This window comes from Lycorma delicatula, chromosome 1 (genome assembly GCF_047948215.1).
Source record: "Lycorma delicatula isolate Av1 chromosome 1, ASM4794821v1, whole genome shotgun sequence".
In the NCBI taxonomy this organism is placed as follows: domain Eukaryota; kingdom Metazoa; phylum Arthropoda; class Insecta; order Hemiptera; family Fulgoridae; genus Lycorma; species Lycorma delicatula.
In genome coordinates this window covers 240,438,952-240,460,196 of record NC_134455.1, presented here as the reverse complement: position 1 = coordinate 240,460,196, position 21,245 = coordinate 240,438,952, and the positions used below count along the sequence as shown (strand labels likewise).

The 21,245-nt window shown below is 30.2% G+C and overlaps 1 protein-coding gene across 1 annotated transcript in view; it reads right to left on the bottom strand.

The window, feature by feature from the left end:
- Positions 1 to 18,073, bottom strand: part of LOC142329861 (putative ATP-dependent RNA helicase pitchoune) — a 56,370-nt gene extending 38,297 nt beyond the window's left edge. The window contains exons 1-5 of the mRNA XM_075374745.1: positions 17,928 to 18,073; positions 11,491 to 11,583; positions 10,142 to 10,213; positions 9,090 to 9,233; positions 4,869 to 4,928 (exon numbers count right to left, since the gene is read on the bottom strand). Coding sequence (XP_075230860.1) covers positions 4,869 to 4,928; positions 9,090 to 9,233; positions 10,142 to 10,213; positions 11,491 to 11,575 — 361 coding nt within the window. The 5' untranslated portion in view covers positions 11,576 to 11,583; positions 17,928 to 18,073. The remainder of the gene's footprint in view (positions 1 to 4,868; positions 4,929 to 9,089; positions 9,234 to 10,141; positions 10,214 to 11,490; positions 11,584 to 17,927) is intronic.
- Positions 18,074 to 21,245: the final 3,172 nt, after the last annotated feature.

The window sequence follows — 21,245 nt, the reverse complement described above, 5'->3', positions numbered from 1 at the left end:
CAGTAATCTCTTGGAAAAGTTCTGGTATTTGGAAGTGTACTTGCTCGATTGCTCTTCTAGTGATATATGGCAAGTGATTTAAATAATGATCTCCAAACTAGCAACATCATTATTTTTGTTTATTGTAATAAAATCTGTATTATGTAAACATTTTAAAACTATTTACGAAAACATATTATTGTTGCAGGCATACTTAGTCCCATAAAAGAAAATATCATATATTATTTATTGCAACCTTAATTACAGAAATTTCAATAACAATTTATAAATTATACTGTAAAAATTCCATAACACTTCTGAAAATTTCTAAATGTTTAAGTATAGGAAAAATATTTGAAAGCAACAATAGACTTAATATATACAACAGTAATAAGCTGTTATTACAAGACTAATGATTAATTATTAATTAATGATCTTTAATAATTAATCTTTAATTAATTTTACAACATTAAAACCTGTCACTTTCAAATGCCTGTGTATTTAAGGGTTATATTTGCTTGTATGTTCGTACAAGGCAGAAGCTTATGAACAACTACCTCAGTCTTCTCACATATAACATCATATATATCACTGGCTTGTCATCAGATGAACTGGGACTTCAATCTACCTTCAGCTCCAAATTTTGGAGAAGTTTGGAAAGCTGAAGTCAAATGCATTACTTCATGGTAAACTATCAATAACATTTTATTTACTCATGGGGAACATTACACATTGATTCTGATGAGAAGTTGACTACTCTTGCTCCTAAACACTTTTTCATCAGTGGTCTAGGATTTGCCTGCAAAGTTGATAATATTTTGGGAACAATTGTTGCTAGATTATTTAAGTACACAAATAGAACAGACTTTCTACCGCTCTCACATCTGAGGAGTCAATATGTCTATCTTTATGGTAAAACATTAATCCAACATTAATCCACAGCTAGTATCTTAATTCTGAAAGTGACGCTAGTCTTTACATCTAAACAAACATCTTAGCTATTGAATTCCACCTTTAAATGTTACCAAATCCTTTTGACCAAAAGATAAACCATTGGTACACTGGATCTATACAATTTATGTGATATATATATAACATATACAATAAGTACATACATTAATTCTATAACTTAGGGTACTGGTGTCCACATTAAGGGATGGAAGCATAATGTGAATAATAAATTCAGTTTGTAAGTGTAGAATATCATCACCTGGTAATCTATTTCATTTCTGTTGTCACCTGAAGTGATATGTGACATATCTCTGCTATGCCTGAGGATTTGCCTGCAAAGTTGATAACATTTTGGAAACAATGGTTGTGTTAGATTATACACAAGTAGAACCATACACCAGTAAAATAAATTTTTCTACCCCCCTCAGATGGGTCATTACACATCAAATTAATAGAAATAAGTGCACTTCAGATTCATATTCAGTAATTTAAATAAAATTTACAGGTTTGCCTCTACTGGCTCTACTCATGAAGTGATGAAAAAAAAAATTTTTTTTCAGATTTTTCAGTCAGTCAGTTTTTTGTGTAGGACCCCATAAAAAAATTAAAAAAAGCAAGGTTTGGGTAATTACAAAAGAATAAATTTCTCAGCTCCTATAAGAGATATAGAGCTCATCTTGGTGTCATTTTAAAGCTCTTTGAATGGGCTTTCATGTGATGGCAAGGGTTTTTGATATTAATATTTAAAGGTCCCTAAAAACATTATTTGACCTTGAATATATCCAAGTATATTTTTTTAAATTTAAAAAAAAAGTTAACTTCCTAATGTATTGTACATGTGGAAAAATTTCATGATGGGATTGCAATGGAATCATGTTAAAAAATAATTTTGTAATAATTGGGTTTTTTTTTGTCTTCAGTCATTTGACTGGTTTGATGCAGCTCTCCAAGATTCCCTATCTAGTGCTAGTCGTTTCATTTCAGTATACCCTCTACATCCTACATCCCTAACAATTTCTTTTACATATTCCAAACGTGGCCTGCCTACACAATTTTTCCCTTCTACCAGTCCTTCCAATATTAAAGCGACTATTCCAGGATGCCTTAGTATGTGGCCTATAAGTCTGTCTCTTCTTTTAACTATATTTTTCCATATGCTTCTTTCTTCATCTATTTGCCGCAATACCTCTTATAGCAGAATATTCAAATTGTTCCTCCGAGGTGGCAACTGCTAATTAAGATTCAATAAATGAAAACCCTCCCCTTCCAGTCTGGGTCACTTGATGAAGCAGAAGAGCAGCATGTCATGACATGCACTCCTAGTGCCAGCAAAAGAATGTACATGTTTCATCCTGTTGAGACAGGTAAAGTAATATTCACTCTGGATCATCTCTTGAAACAGGTTCAACTGAAGGTTCAGTGGTGTATTTCCCAAGAGAATTGATTATATCTATAAAGTAATACAAAAGTTTTTCAGTTATTCTTTGTTAACTGAGCTTGCCTTTCAGTACAGGTTTGGAGTCATCACAGCCTTGGACCAGAATACAGTGACCAGCATGGAACCATTAACTTATACAGCCTCAAATAAAATGTTATTGAAATCCATTTGAAAAGTCAAGTCATAGTTCCTGTAAGAAAAATATGAGAAGTGTAAGCAAGAACTTGATGCAAACATTTACTTTTCTTAAACAAGGTTACAAAAATTTGTGATAGTTGCCACCAACTATCACACTACTGATGAACTATTTCTGATAAAGAATTTCAACAATTAGATCCTTTGTGTTGTCCAGAAAAAATGAAGCTATTAATGCTCTGAACAGAAGTTTGATTGTCTTAAATGAATCACCTATTCAGAAAAAAAACTATGTGAGAAAAAATACCCTCAGGAAATGCTTAAGAAAGCAGCAGTAGTATTCAAAAGCAAAACACTGAACATGGATTCAGATTCCGAACAAGATGCTATTCCTCTCTCCTCTGACCATACAATTATCAACAGATTGAAGGAAAAGTTTAATACTACAGATGACAAGAACATCAGGATGGCAAATATTGACAACGCTCCCTAAAGCTGTACTTTTTAAGAAATTCAAGTTGAAATTTGGAGAATCAGACTACACTGCAAGGAAAGCTTAGCTTTCCTTGCAATTTCTTTCTTCTTTCTGTGGTAAAGAAAAAGTGTCATGTCATGTTCTCATCCTAAACCTGGTAGAACTTTAGATTCTGAAATAGCAGAAAAAGTAACTGATTTGTACGAGAGTGAGGAAATAAGTCAAATGATATCTGGAAAAAAGATTTCAATTCTCTTAAGATAAATGGGAGATGTGAGCATGTTTAGAAAAAATTAATTCTGTGTAATCTTCGTGAAGCTTTTGCATTGTTTAAACAGAGGTAACCATTGCTGAAAATAGGATTTTCAAAATTCTGTGAACTTAGGCCTAAGTACTGTGTTCTTGCAGGTGCAAGTGAAAACCACAGTGTTATGTACAACACACCAAAACGCAAAACTTATGGTTATGCATTGTAGAATGAAAGAACTGATAGAAGGTGATAAGACCAATTAAGTCTTACACAGATATTATGACGTATGTAGTGTATGCTAATCCAACTGAAGCTTGCTATTTTGGAAATTGTAAAAATTGTCCTGGGTTTGAAGAAGTCAAGGGAAGGATTGAAGAAGCTGTCGAGCTCAACTGCATTGAAAACATCACTTACAAACAGTGGATACAAGTTGAAAAAAAAAAAATCTCTCCAGACATTAGTCAAACCTACTGAAGAATTCATCAGTATACTTTTTGAAAAACTTCAACACTCATTTCTTGCTAGTCAACAGTCCAGTTTCCACATCCATCTGAAGAAATCTGAAAGAAAGTGAATATCTTGTAAAGAAGGAAGTGGACAACGCAAGAAGTTGTAAAAATAAGTATACACTGTGTAATTCTTTTGTAATATCTTTGGAAGCTATACGAATTGCAGTTAAGTGGTGAGTACATATAAGTTCATTATTTTATTTCATCATGAACACATTGCAATGCCATTATGAAATGTTTACCACATGTATAACAGATTAGGACGCAAAATATATATTTTTTCAAATTTAACAAAAAATACACTTTTGGATTTATTCAAGGTCAAATAAATGTTTGGTTACCTTGAACTATTAATGTCACAAAATCATACAAAGTGATATATAACATGAAAGCCCATTCCAAGAGCTTTAAAATGACACCAAAATGAGCTCTCTATTTCTTATAGGAGCTGAGAAACCTAGCTTTTTGAAATTCTTTTACATTTTTATGGGGTCTATACAAAAAAACTGGGCGACTGAAGAATCTGAAAAAATATATTTTTCCATCACTTTATAGGTATGATCGATCAATCCTGTGAATTTTTTTGAATCTGGTGATGGTTTAGTTGTGAGGCTTGTTGATTTGACATGGAATGATGCAGATCTGAAGAGTCAATATGTCCATCCTTATATTGTTTGGGGTTTAAAATCAGTTCCACTTAGCACAGGTGGAATCCCGAAAAAAAGTTAATTGTTTTTTTCTTTTATAATGAGCTAAGTAAAATTTCACAGAAACATCAATATCATCATCAAATATTAAAAAAATGCATCATAAAATGATTTCAGTCATCAACATGATAAAAAACTGTTATAAATGACATTTTCTCACAAGTAGAAAATGTAAACATATCTACAACTTTCTGTAAAATTTATATTGTTGGAATGAAAATTTTTATACTTTAAAGAATAAATGTTTAAGTGAAGAACTCTCGCAATATAAAGGACATATACATTTGAAATAAAAATGCAATTATTATTTTAAGCACATTTGTTATTAAAAAAAGCTGCTTCGAAATATTTTATATTCTACTGCATTTATAAATTAATGAAAGAGAATCAACATAAGATTATGAATTTGTGAACGACGACTTACGTTCATTAGTATTTCCAGTTCCAGTTTCTAATGGCTGCTCAGCAAAATTTTCTTTGTTAACTAAAACAGCAGGAAAAATGGATTAACAGATAAATCTAATTATCAACAATAATTATACAAACAGTAAGAAAAGAGTGTGCATTTTATAACAATTAAAATCTGATTATCTTCTAATTAATTTTCTCTAAAAGTCTCTCTCCGTTTGTCAAATATATTTTTTTACGATTAAAACAAATTCTCCATAAAATCTGTACAGCTCGGCAATATCCAGCAAAATAGGATTGAGTGAGTTAATACTTTATTTAAAGTAATGACAATAAAACTATAAAAAAGAAAACTAGATCACAAGAATAGTTATGGGATAATGCTGTAGCGAATGATTCGTGGCAGGATGGTAACTGTCCCAAATTTTTAAATTAGACCTCTAACAATGATTTCTAGATGTAGCAGTGCACAAATAGCATGTCATATTGGTTGGTGGAAGGGGTTACTTACCAAAACAGCAGGCAGTCATATGTTATCACCAAGCGCAGTCTATCAGAATGTTCCATACATTATGGTTCTAATGACACTGATAGACAAAAATTTTTTTTTTAATGTTTCTTCAAGTGTGATACCATTTCTTGAATTGCTTTTTCTGCGTACATTACAGATCAGTAATACTAATTTTCTATCACTCTTAGTTTTAAAATCATGCTTCAAAAAAAATTAAGAGAAAATATAGTTAAAATCTGTAAAATTTATAATTTTCCTTGGCCATACCTGTGTTAGAATGATTTTGCTGATGCTTTTCTTTTATAAATAGCTTCAGGCAAATTCCGAATTAATGTCCAACAGTAATCAGCTAGCATGTTAGTATTCCATTTCCCTTTATAGTGGCTTACCATCACTGAAATGTCTTGGTGGAAACGTTCACCTTGTTCATAACTTACATCTCGAGGTTGTCCGGGAAAAAATCCACATGTGAGTGGAGGAAATGTATTTTCAAAGACACATTACACCCATAGCTATGTATGAAAGTTGATTAACAATACCGTGGTAATTGTCGGATTTTTGTTTGATGAGAAAAGTTTTGCAAACGTCTTTAAATGAAGCCCAAGTTGCACTTTCTACATTATTTAGCATTGAGTTAAAAACATAATCTCTGACCAACTCTCTTACTTGAAGACCAACAAATATTCCTTCTTTAATTTTTCCTTCACTTAAATTCGTAAATTTTTGTCTGATGTACGAAAATCCAGGACTATTCATTGATTTTACAGAATTTTTCATTAGTCCTAGCTTCATATAGAGAGGGGATAAAAATATTTTTTTGAGTTAACTACGGGCTCATGACTAATATTTTTCCCATTTGGAGTTAAGTTGTTTCATTTCTTCCATTCTTTGGTAACAATGTTTATCTCTAGCTCGGCTGTCCCATTCATAAAGAAAACACATTTACTTAGTATAGCCTAACTGCATGACTAACAAAATAGCTATAACTTTCAAATCCCCACATATGTTCCAGCTATGTTTTTTATAATTTATTTTTTCACGAATGTCTTTCATCACATCGTATATCTTTTTTAAATTAATAACATAAGCGATTGGTATCGAATGATATTTGTTACTGTTGTGTAATAGAACCACTTTTAAACTATACATCGACAAATCTATGAAAAGGCGCCAGTCCTCAGGTTAAAGAACTTCTCCTAAGAGCAACAAAAGCTCACCAATATCTGTGCAATAAACCAAATCATTTTCATCATTAAAGTACTCAAAAAGTTCTTTTTGTTAGCTTTGAAAGCTCAAAATTTTGGTATCTTTTTAAAGTAAATTCCAACCTTGCAGTCTTCATCCTAACAGTTCAGCTTGATTTTTTGATAAATTTAAATCCCTAACCACGTCATTTAATTCACCTTGTGATATAATATGTGGCTTATTGAAAGATAATTCAAAATTAAAATCACTGTTGTCTTCTTCAGTACTGTCTGATTCTTCATCTCTGCTTTTGAAACATACGTTCAGAGGAACTGGAATAATTTCACTGTGAGGTGCAGACCTGATTGCAGATTGAAATTAATGACATTTTACAGTATGTTTAGATTTTTTTAGAAATTCCAGACATGCTTGTTAAAAGTAACAATTGGTTACATGATTCTTTGGTTCATGCCAAACCATAGGTACACCAAATGGCAAAGCCTTCTGTGTACCTTTCAGTTATCCTCTTAAATATAAAGAACAAATAGTGCATACTATACGAGGAGCTCACTTCTTATCCTGATCACCAATTTTACACTGAAAGTACAAATGATATGCTTTTTTAATTAAAGATGTAATGCTTTTTCCTATTTGATTTTTTTTCTATTTTCTATTTTGATGTATGTGGGGTAAACTCACCCCACATACATAACAAAAGGCATCCACATCATTTACACAATTTCGAGGCATTATGACACTGCACTGTTAACAAACTTAAGACAGCAATAAGACTGAACAAAATTAATTCATTCCTAAATCCAGTGCTTAATATGATTTAAATTAAAACGTTTGGTTAAGGATGTGGTTGTATTTTTATGACGTTCCTTGGTTTCGTTTTCCGTATTCACTTGTGTTTCAAGTCTGTAAAGATCAGAAACCTTTCATTTGACAACCTTTCTTTCCACAATCGTGAAGTGTTATAATCCAATTTAATGTTAAAAATTGGACTACTATAAATTCATATATATTAACAGGAAGTTGCATCAGTGTAAAGGAGTTCACATTTGAGGAAATTCCATTAATAAATTTGGACAAACTATCTACAGATATAAATTTACTGTCAAACTGTACCTTTAATAATTCTAAACCAACAAGATAATTTTCATTTGTTATTAGGAGATCTTTAATGATAGCTAAAGCTTCATTCTTCAAAAAATAATGTAGATACTGTAATTTTTTAATGTTAGTTAAATCATCTCTAAATAATGCTTCCATTCTATGACATTACCTTTAAATATGGGTATATTTACAGGTTGTAATTGAGTTGGTTTAAATATTATATTTGGATTAATCTCTTTATTAGATGATTTTTGATTATTATCAGTATCATTTATTAAATGTGGTAATTTGCATTCTGTAATACACAAGTCTTGTTCGATTTGTGTGATTTGATAATAAACCATCAGCAAATTCCATTTCAATTTTTGATTGAATGATGTTATATCTGTCTTGTAAATCAAGAAGATTCCTTGACTTAATTTGTAAGTCAATTGTATCATCTTGTGAGGCATCAAATTTATCAGTAAAGTTGCGAATTCTCATTATACAGGCCTTTACTAACCCTCTTTGTCTAACTAATTGTTCCATTTCCATAATAATATTAAATAAATTAAATTAACAATATAAAATATTAACAATTTGAATTATTAATAGAGTAAATTAAATGTGAGATGAATCAAATGATATTACATAAGTAATAAAACAATCTAAGTTAAATGTAATAAATTAAAATATATTATAACAGATAATGTTGTAGTTATATTTGTTGTGATCCCTGGTAGTAAAAAGTTTGTTGTTATTGAAGATTCTTGAAAATTATAACCACAGTTTTGGAAGACCAAATGATGATTCTTGAAATTGTAGATTACGATAATGTAGATTATAATTCTAGATTTCAAATAATGATTCTTCAGGTTGTATGTATTATTTGCGGTCAGAGGACTAATAAAAAATGTATGTCGAAAATGGTGCTGATACTTTAAATAAATTAAGTCTTTATGTACTTGTTATTATAATTATTTTATTATAAATTGTAAACATCATTCATATATAAAACATTAACCTGTGAATCTTTATGTAAATTTATTGTATTATTGAGTCCTCAGAAACTTGTAGTAGACTCATAGAAGACTGGAAAAGGACTGTCTGAATGAAGTGCTGAGCCTGCTTATATAGTGTGTACACAGTTGCTGAATTATCAGGAGTCGAGTGCATCCAAAAGGAACTGTATGAACTGTATGGAACCAAGTGCATCAGAAAGGAGCTCTGTGAAATCTAAACAGCCAAGTGCATCCATCAGGAGCCATGCTGTGTGAAAAAAAACGCAGCATCTGTCAGGAGCCATGTGAATCTGATCGAAGCCGAAGATCTTAAAATTTTATAAGTCTTAATTTAAATGAAAATTAATATTTCTAAATAATGGTGAATTTTAAATAACATAAATGAAACCTGAGTCTTTATTAATATAAATGAAACACATACCTTTATTAATATAAACACCATTCATTGATGTATTCTTGCTGATTACATCAACAGATGATGTACCCTCACTAGATAAATTGTTTTCACTGTAGTTATCCAGGTTTTTCATTCTCTTATTCTTTTTCTTCTTCTTTTTCTTTACATCTGTATTAAGAAAGTATGCAAGTCAAAAAATATTTCAGGAAAATAATAACTTTATTTATTATTTTTTTCTAAAAAAAATTATCAGTTCCTTCATAAAAGTTACTACACAATAATGATGTGTTAAAATAAAAGTTAAACAAAGAAAAGAGTATAAGTACAAGATTCAGTATCTAATTCTTATTTAGTTTCTATACTCTCTGACATTTATCTATTCCATCACATCTTCTCATGCATCTCATAATAGCATGGCCAAAAATCACTGGTATTAACTGTTTCACCATTTTTTGTGAAACAAAACAAAACTAAGGTACATTTATGAACCCTTTTAATAGATCTGAGAATAGGATACTTTTTTTGGCATCTTGATAATGAAGTGAATGAAATATTGTTTGTTTTGACAAGGCATCACACATTTCTGCTTTGCAACTATATTAAAAAAAGAAAATTGTACAGTTAACAACTAGAATTGTTAAAAGTAATCATACATTAATCATACAACAGAATGGAACAGGATAGACTAATGAAAATTATTGATCCCTTAAAAGATTAATACACAGTAAAATTATTTATCATTATAATCACTGTAACCAATTTTTTTTATATCATGTACAGACAGATAAATTTGATACTACAATGAATTAATTAGTAATAATGTTAAGGAAAATAAAGTTTTCAATTACTGAATACATACTAACATAATTAAAAGCAATGAACAGTAAACATTTATATCTTAAACAGATGATAATTATGCTGGGGTAAATTTCAATAAATTCTAACATTAAAGAAAGGAAAATCACTTCAAATTATTACAAAAAACAATGTCTAGTTTATTCTATACACCATTCCACAACCACACATTAAGATACAATAGTTCAACTAAAGTATGAATTTGCACATTATTTTCCTACCTGATACAAAGTTGTCACGTGATCTTTGTTGAATTTCCTCATTGTCTGGTAATGATTTCAATTTTTTCTTTTCTAAAAAAAAAAAAAAGTTATTCACAGTTAAACACAATGGAGTACACACGATACCTATGAGCAAAAGAAGCAGCTAAGCAGACTTACTTCTCATAATAATTCACATTACAATTAGTGTACTGCAAAATTTACTGTACAGCATTACAGTTATTTTATTTAGACTGAAGTTATCTTAAAAAAAAAATCCCTCCATGAGATTTCTCTTTTGTTACTCTATTTGTACATTTTTATAAGGAAATTTACAAAATCAGTCTTGTAAAGTAATAGATTTGCAGATATAACTTCAGAGTTAAATAACTGTTGGGTTTTAAATAATTTTACAAAGTATATGAACAATATTGACAAACATCTCAAAATAGCTGCACAAAAAGTTATTAATGAAATTGCCTTCTGTGTACAATATGTACAAACTGTCCGGTACCAAGCTGAAAAATATAAACTTCAGGTTAATATAGGATATATTAATGATTTTTTTAAATAAACAGACAAAATAAATTTAATGAATAAATTAAAGAAACAGTGTAATTTGGTGAATATTAATTACCTCTTCATGCTTTATACTTTTTCCTTTCCTTCCTATTATCTATCCAAAAAATGTACTCTATACTTAATAATAATTTCTGTATTTATTATAATTTTGCTTTTTATTATAAAATTCCAAAATTTAAATATAAAATGATGAAAAATATAAAAATACATGCAGCTAAAAAAAATCTGTAGAATACAAAAATTATCATTTATGCATAGCTTCAATCAATGTTTAAATTTGAAATCTAAGATGAATATTGGCAGATTTAAATGTTTGTGGAGGTCCAAACTGACTATGAAGATTTTGAATATCTCTTACCACTCCTTCAGTAATTTTATCTTAAAGCGTGTAATTTAAAGATAGTGTTGCTCCTTACAAGCTCATTTAATATGAATCTATAAAATTCTAGCCAGTGAATAGCCTACAAAACCACCAAAGTAGCTTTAGTAAATAATGGTAATATAACAGAAGCTTAACAGTTATTAAGTTGAAGGTACAGGTTTATCATTTTTGGCTTTTTTAATATATAAGGCAATTTAAGCTATATATTAAATAAAAATAAAATTAAAAATGTAACATAAAATAATAAGATTAATAAAAAAAAACACACTAAAAAGTAAGAAATAACACATTTTATATTCATTTTTACATATAAGTAACTAACATTAGTGTTAGCTTAATGAAAATAATTTTAGGCTGTACCATAATTATTCTACATAAGAAAAATAGTAACATGATGTACACTTACTTGACACTAAACCATCTGAACTACCACTAACTCTCTTCAACACATTATGTGATAATTGTGAAAAGCGAGATTCTACTTCTTCCATGGGATTTTCTAAATGGCAAATAAAAATTCATAATTATATAGTGTTTAAATACAATAAGGCAAGTGGTTAATAAGGGGCAGTAGTTGAATGCAATAACATGATACTGGATCACCACTCTTAACCTCAATTAAATTAATCCTACAGAGATAGAGACAGCATTTTCAAGTATAAGCAAATCTTTTATTATTTACATGAATGACTTACTAAAATGTAATAGCTTTACTTAGGCTAGGTAAATATATTATAATTTGCATTATCATTCAACTAAATGCACATTCTGATATGCTTAAAACTCACTGAGGAATAAAACTGCATATTATTTTACAAAAAATAATACTGCCCACAAAAGCACATCAACTGAAAAATTTCCAGGCATATTCTACTCATGAAAAATTTCACCCTGGTTTTTACTAAAGTGGTTAAAGACTACAATGAAATTCTTGGGATACAAGACATACAACAAAATTAGTAACTGACCTGAAGAAAGTCCCAGAATTGTATCTCCGCAAGTATCAGAAAATTTGTTTTATAGTCCTTCCAAAATGTTGTTAAAATTTACTTAATTTATCAATAAACAAATAAAACTTGTAGAAACTTTGAAGACAATTTAATTCTGAGAAAATATGTGGAAGTAAAGTAATTTAAAAATAAAGAGTTTAATAAACTAGTACATCACTTAAAACAGAACAAACAGAAAAAAATTAAATGAATTGTTCATTATCATTTTTCTAAGCTTTCAATTGGTACGAAACAAAAAACATAAAGCTTAAAAATTAATAAATGGTGAATTAGAAATTTATTATATATTTGCATAAACTTTCAAAGGTTTAATGACTATCATGACAGTATATGCTCTAGAAGATATTTCTACAGAACTTTTGGATACTTAGTGTAAGATAAAAGAAATTCAAAGTTGAGATCTTTTCGTGGTGGGGGGATTTCAATGCAAGAATTGGAAGAAATTTAATTGACTTTGGTGTTTTTAATAGACTGTGAATGAACAACACATTCCATACACAAAATGATAAAAACAAATGCTCACAGCCAGCCAGATGTTTTAGATCTATTATTGATTATGTACTATCTAGCTCTATACTCAGACCAGATGTACCAAATTACATTCATGAAATTTCTTTGTTTTAAAAAACACTAAAAATTAGAAAGTTCCAGGCTGTAACAGTTTCCCCTGAGAATTACTTAAAAAGTTCATAAGGAAAATTTTTAAATTTCATAATTGATTTTATTAATGTTATTAGAAAAATGGGACAATATATTAGATACATGAAGATTAGTTACATGAAGTAGTTTTTCAGCTATATAAGAGTGGAAGGATGACGATAATGGATGCATAAGTCTGGTAAACAGTGACTAAAAGATATCTATCAAAATTATTTTAAAATTAGTTGAATAAAATAGCAGTTTCTATTCTAGAAATACAAGTGATAATTTTATAATTCATCCTGGAAATACAATGTTATAACTCTGTTGCAAGTAACAAAGAAATAAATATAATTTATTCCAATTTATATTCCATTTACATATATGAAGAAGGCTTCTCATAAAGTCTGCCAACAGCTTTTGTAGAAAATTTTACTTACAAAAAAGAACCTTTTAATTTAATTTATATGAAGCCGTCTTCTCAAAAAGTCTGTCAACAGCTTTTGTAGAAAATTTTACTTACAAAAAAGAACCTTTTAATTTAATTTAAAGTACTGAAAAACATTAATGAAGGCAGAGTAATTAAAAGATAAAAGATAGTTGAACATGAGCGTAACTCTTATGTTACTCAAGGTGTTCAGCAGGGGTCCGCTGTCAACAATTCTATTTAAATATTGACATCATCTGTGTGTAGTATAAATGAGCAATCAAGGAAGTAGTATATAATTCACAAATTCTTGATTAGGGTTTTTGAAGTTTTTAAAATGTTTTTCTATGGTTTGGAATCAAAACAATCCTTGGTGCCTAATAACTATTGTTTATAATGATTTAACAAAATGACCAGTATTTATTCACTACAAAAAAAGAGCAATACTAAAAAATGTTCAGGATCAGTTCAGAACATTCAGTTTTATGTCATGGTTATAAAAACTATTTATTTTATATGTAGGCTATAAAAAAAGTTTTATTTTTCATTAGGTAGAATAGAACAGAAAATAGAGGAAAATGTGGGAGATAAACGATTTGTTTACATTTACAAACACAATGTAAACTCGCTCATGCAGACTGGTACACTAAAAATAACAACTGGCCTAATGGACCAACACAAAATTCTCATCTGCAGGAAATAAGGAACACCAACCAGATACCATGGAATCTCAAGGATTTAGGCTCTAAAAAGATATACCTGGGAAGAGAGTGATGAAAAATGCACCACAGTTTGGAACAGGTTTTTTAGTCAGCCTCAAAATAATAAATACCATACAAGAATTCAAGTCACAATTCCCAACAATCATCCTAATAGCATCTAATAAAATCTACACTATAATAAATGCCCATGGACCCACTAATAATAAAAGTAACTCTCCAAAAGATCATAAAGAAATAGAAAAGTTCTAGGATATGGGATCTACTTGACCTAACTATAAATAACATCCCAAAAAATCACATTAAACAATTAATCGCAGACTTCAATGCTCAACTAGGCAGAGAAAGAAGATACCACGTCACCAGCAAAAGGCCCGCCCAACAGAAAACATAAAAAAGCAGACAGAGATTCGACAATCTCGGCAGAAACCACAACCTAATCTTGAAATCAACATATTTCAGGAAGAAATCTCAAAAACTCAAAACCTGGAAACACCCCGACTACACTAAAGGAGAACAGCAACTAGACTACGTCTTCACGGACAAACACTACTACAAGGAGATCTACAGCATAAAAATCCTCCGAGTAGTAGACACGGGCTCAGATCACTATGTAATCAAAATTAAAATGAATCTACTCCCCAAAGAAAGCAACAAAACAAAGTCACTAAAACTAAAAGAAAAATGGACCCTACCCAACTAATCAAGAATGATAATTACCACAAAACAACCAAAAAAAATAACTAACCATGGATAAATTTGAAGAGTTAGTCATCAACTTCAAACAAATTGCAGAATTAGCCTCAATAAAATCCCGCAAAAAACACCAATGATGGAATAGCAAATGTGATGAAACAATGCAGAAAAGACATCAAAAGCATGGCTATTTCAGCAATTCCAAAAATCAGAAAAATCCTTCCAATATCTAGTAAAACAAAGAAAAGAAACCACCTAAACCCTAAGAGGAATAAAAAGACAACACCATAAAGACACATTGAAGTCAACAGAAGAATTCATTATAACACAATCAAGAGACTATTACAAAACCTTAAAAAATCAGTTTCAAAAATACATACCCCCCACCCTACTAATAAAGAATGAAAACTGTAAACTGGCCCCTAACAATAAAGACAACATGGAAATCCTAGCTAAATATTTCAACAAATTTCTAAATTGTGATGGAACTGACAGAACTCATAACTTCAACACCATCAACAACATCGCCAGAAAACATCACCCCTCCCACAATAAAAGAAGTCCACCAAGCACTATGTGAGATGAAGAATTACAAAGCAGCAGGAAGAAGATCATTTTGAGATCTGAAAACATGCAGCAAAATCAACAAAAATTGCCCCTCATCAACAGGTTGTCAATATCTGGATCAAAGAACTACCAGTGTTCTGGTAGCTCTTTGATCCAGCCCTCATCCATCCACTACACAAAAAAGGTAACAAAAAAGACCCTAACAATTACAGGGAAATCTCACTCCTAAACATAACACAAAATTCTTTCTAGAATCATTCTCAACAGGATCGGTTCACAATTTGAGAAAGAAGCTAGGGGAAAACCAGGGAGGTTTCAGACCCTGAAGGATCTATCTAAACCAGATCATGAGTCTCAAGATAATAACTGATTACAACAGGAAAAGAAACAGGGACATGGTGATAACATCTGTCCATTTCACGAAAGCTTACGACTGCATCCACAGAGAATTCCTACAAAAAAAATTCTACGACACCTCAGACTACATACCAAAATAATAAATTAATAACCACGATAAAACCCACCATCAGAAACACTAAGTCAAAGGTAAAATTTAGAGGTGAGCTTTTGGAACCACTTGAGATCAAAACGGGACTGCGGCTAAGTGATGGACTCTCATCGCTATAATTCAACTGCACTCTAGAAATGTAATGAAGGAATGGCCTAAAAAATGCCCCTAAAAGTAAAAATAGTACTAAAAATCAAAACAAACTGCCTTCATTTCACCAACTTGGCGTTGGTAGCAAACGACATCGACAAAGCTAAATCAGAGATATTAGAACTTCAAAACATTGCAAATAAAATTTAATTCTCAAAAGATCATTTGAAAAGATTGAAATTACGCTTCAAAAACCAACACGATTAAAGAAGTAAACAAACAGTAATAAAATCAAAATAGTAACCGAATTTAAAAACCACAGAGAAGTAATAACAAACAACCTCAAAAAAACCTCGATCCAAATAAGAAGAAACGAACTAGAAAAAAGCACAAAAATTAACCTGGTACACTTACAATAAAAAATGCCTATCAAAAAATGCAAAAATAAGAGACTACAACACAGTTATAAAACCAGAAGCCAGTTATGCAGCAGAAACACTCTTCCACCTGAACGAATAATCAAAGACAGATGAGTTTTTTAAGAAAAAATTCAACACTAGAAAGGACAGAAAGATTGGAATGTACAAAAATATACTGGAAGAATTGCAAGGCCCAAACAGTCCCATTGAAGAGACTTGGATAATGGACTGACTAGTCATCCTATGTGGTGATAACAGAAAATAATAATAAAAGGGGTAATTTTCTCTAAAAATTTCAGTAATACTAAAAGAAAATTTGAAAAAACTTACCCATTTTTTATTATATTCTAATTCTTAAATTCTAAATAATAACAAGGAAAAACTTGGTTTTATTTCAAGTCGTAAATTATAGCTGCTTGTTTCAAATTCACAACCTCTACAACTACAGCTATATATCTTACTAACTCAGCTAACACATGTTCTATATCAACGTATCATTGATACCGAATACTTCAAACAGAAAATTACAACAATGCATGTCAATGAAATGGTATAAACAAGGTGGTGAAATAATCATATATATACAACTGTCAATTGAAATAACTAAGTTTTGATAAGAGATATGCATATCAAAATTTCAGCAAACTTTCTCAAAGAAATGTAGTGATACAATGGTACTGGTTTCACAATAGATGATGACGTAAATATATTTATGAAGCACAAAAATTATGCTACATGCATGTTTCAACAACAGTGAATAAATGGAACTTGGACAAATAGGAGTTCTTTACAAAAAATATTTCTAACAGATCCCTCTAAGCATAATAACGAGTGATATTAAAATTAGCTTCAGGAGGATCTGTCATTCATTCACGTACTTTATCACTAAACTTGGAATGACAGGGTTTCAACACTTCAAATTCAGTAACATGTATAACTTTTTGCATTATAAAACTAAATTAAATCTTTCACTTAACATATAAAAGTTGAAAATTATCTTGTTTTAAAAATAAGATAATTTTATCTTATTTTTATAAGTTTTACAATGACTTGTAAAACTTAAACTTTGTTGAATGAGAAATAAATATAAATTATAAGCTTTATTTATCAAGAAAATCTGGAAGTATAATTTATTATTTATTTATAACCCTACTCACTTTGCCTTAAACCTTTTTACTCTTCTATAGTGTTGTTTTAAAATATTATAATGTCTTAGTTAATCAACTACTTTTTTACACACATAAACTGAGTGGTGAAGCAAGCGTTTAATAAGAGTAAGTGATAATCATTTAACAATTTAATAAGGGTGGTACATGTGAGCAAATTTGTTATTTACATATAATATTCCTTAAAATATGAAACGTTAATGCAGTCATTTAACAGAAAAACAAAACAAATCTTTGGTAAAATACCTGAAACTATGGTAGAATATTTGATTTAAAAGGTACTTTTTTATAATTTTGATTAAAGCAATTAAATATTTACACAAATGACTCAGTAAAATGTTTCACAATAATTGACGTTAGAGCTCAAATAAGCCAAACTACAACTTTCTATCTTTATTGTGTATATCAACAAATAACCTTAAATTATTTTAACATGTGCTTTAGTACGTCATAACTATGCTCCAATCATTTTCTCTTGACTGATCACCAAAGTACAGTTTTACTGTATGGAATAAAGTTGAAGTATTAAAATTTAAAAACAATATACTTTGCCAAAACAGTGACAAAATAATTATTAGAAAGAAATCAAAATCTGGACTCACCTTTTAAAGACTAAATATCCAAATGTTACCCTAATATCGATATTTCACATTAATCGAAATTCAATGAACAATGTAATGTTGACATTACACTCTATATTACGTTGTTGTTGAATCGTAACTATTTTGTTGAAAATACTATAAGCGTGCAAACATTTTGAAGAAATAATGATGAATGAGAAAGTTCTGCGGAAAAAATTAAAAATCAAAAAAAGAAGAAATTAAAGGTGTTATTTCTTATTAAAGAGAATGGAGTGACAAGTAATTTAATTGTAGCTTTTTATTGTCCTAGGTTATATCAGAACATTTGTATCCTGTTTAATATTTTTTATTTAACAGAACTAAGTTACGAATTTAATATTTGAAATTATTAAATTAACTTGGCCGTTATTATGAAATCAACTTTGCCACATAATAGAAATCAAATAGTTTTTGGAGTGCCTTATCTTAACCTAATTCTAAAACTTGTTTAAACTGCCATTATACTGGGAAGCTCCCTCAATGAAAAATGGGTCCGAAAGTGCAATGATATCGGAGAGGTATTTGTTGAGAGCCAGACAGACTAAGGCAGCAGCTCTTTCAATTTTTGTTAAGGGCGTAGGTCAGGAAAACTTAAACGGCTATTTCAACATCACTCAATCATCTGAGTACTGCGCAACTGAAAGCAATGGAAATCTACAGCTTTTTATTTTTCCAAGAGAATGTAGCTCTCTGCCTTTTCATGCAACAAAGATAGAGGCGCCTTTCTTGGTAAAATATTACGGAGTTAAACTAGTTCCTGTTCTACTCCGGGTCTACTAAGGAAAGGGTCATCAGAAAATTAAAAAAAAAAAAAAAAACCATTCTACGAGTCGGAGGGTGGAATGTTAGAAGCCTAAAAAAGTTGGTAGGTTAGAAAATTTAAAGAGGGAAATGGACGCAATAAATGTGATGTAGTAGGAATTAGGGAGGTTTGGTGGGAAGAGGAAAACGATTTTTGGTCACGTGTTTTTAATTCGCCGTCAAACAATGGGCAGGCACGAGTAGGTTTTGTAACCCACCGGGTTGGTGTAGTGGTGAACGCGTATACCCAAATCAGCTGATTTTGGAGGTCGAGAGTTCCAGCGTTCAAGTCCTAGTAAAGCCAGTTATTTTTACACGGATTTGAATACTAGATCGTGGATACCGGTGTTCTTTGGCGGTTGGGTTTCAATCAACCACACATCTCAGGAATGGTCGAACTGAGAATGTACAAGACTACACTTCATTTACACTCATCTTCATTCATCCTCTGAAGAATTATATAAACGGTAATTACCGGAGGCTAAACAGGAAAAAGAAAGTAAAAAGGAGTAGGTTTTGTAATGAACAAGAAGACAGGAAAGGGAGTAGTATTTCAGAAACCTTAGCAACAGAATCATTGTAGTAAGGATAAAATCAAGACTTCACCTGGCATGATTGTTAATGTCTGTCTATATGCCTACAAGTTCCAATGATTATGATGAGGTAGGGTGTGTTTACAAAGAAATTGATGAAGCAATTAAACCCATAAAAGGGGATGAAAATGTAATAATAGTTGGAGATTCAAATGCAAGCATCAGAAAAGGCAAGGAAGGAAATATTGTGGGTGAATATGGACTTGGCAAAAGAAATGAAAGAGGGACCGACTTATTGAGTCTTACATGAATTTATAGTCATACATATCATCCTCTGAAGTATTATCTGAACAGTAATTACCGGAGGCTAAACAGGAAAAAGAAAGAAAGAATATTTGAGTTTGTTAAATTAACTTGACAGCTATTAAGAAATCATACAGAAAAGTTAAGGAGAATTTTGTGGTACATAAATTAAAATTTAATAATGTGTTAAACAAAGGTTGAAGAAGATGAAAAGGGTGATATAATACTGAGATCAGAATTTAGGAGAACATTAAAGAATTTGAATGGTAGAAAGGCTCCTGGGATAGATGGGATACCTGCTGAATTACTGCGCAGTGCAGGTGAGGAAGTGATATATAGATTATACAAATTGGCGTGAAAAAGTTATGAAAAGGGGGAAGTTCTGTCAGATTTCAAAAACAGTGTTATGAAAGCAAGAGTAAATTTATCCTCCTGGAAAAATCTTTACCATATTGGAAGCAAATATTATGTAAATCACTGTAGTGAATTTTGTTTAAAGAGACTAAACTATCAGTTACCTGAAAACAATCAACCAGTTGTCAGGAAGGAATATCCCATGTTCATATTGTTTGGTCCATGGAAGCAGTAACAAGCCACCGCACATCAGGACTAAATGTAGCATCAGTTGAATGGCCACTAAATTTCTGAACAATCTTCTGTGTGTCTATATCTAAAAGCAACACAGTGAAATCCTCCAAAACAATATATACTACAGAACTGTCTTATGAGTATGAAAAAAATTAACAGGTTCATCCAGTGGTATTTTTTCAATGGGTTGTTTATCTGTAAGGAACATTACACAAAAAACAATTATTTTTAGAACTGTCAAAATTTCTTACAAAAAAAATTATAAGAATTAAAAAGCTTAAACAACAACCATAAAGGTATTCTAAAACATTTATAAATATGATGACAACTTTAAAAAATTGTTGATATTTCAAGTATATAGTATATAAATTTCCAATATATGTGATAAGGCAATGAATACTATGAACACTAACTTCTCTTAGAATTTGAAGCAAAAGGGTTTAACTGAAATTGTCTTGCTTTAGTAAAAGCATTGGCAGATTTGTAAAGTAAGCTATAGGCAATGGAGTTGATCAAGAAAGTCTTAATTCTTTTTTATAAAAATAAGGCTTTAAATTATTATATTTGGGATTATTCTGCACTGTATAATCAGGAACCAAAATTTTCTGTTTTTATTAAACAAAAGCATTAAATAAAAATGATAGGATATAAATAATGCTAAATAGATTGTAACTTCTGAACAAATAAGACTATAAATCTAAGATAAAGAGGATTATTCTGCATTACCTTTACAAAGCACTTAATAAATCACTATGAAAATGAGTAGAAATTCACAACAGTAAATAGTTTGTAACTCGTTTTATGAGAACAAGACATTAAACTATTTAATAAACCAAAATTTTCTTCCTTGGTTAAATAAAAACATAATTTAAATTTATATCCAGATCATTTTTAGCATAAGCTTTTAACATACTTACTTGGTAATGAAAACTCTAATCTAAAAATGAAGGAACTTCCATGGCTTGATTAAACAAACAATAATAATTATAAAACATTTTAAATTAAACCTTCTTAAGAATTTAGACATATACCTTTAATGATGATCATCAAGCATGGGAGGTGGCTTGGAATGCTT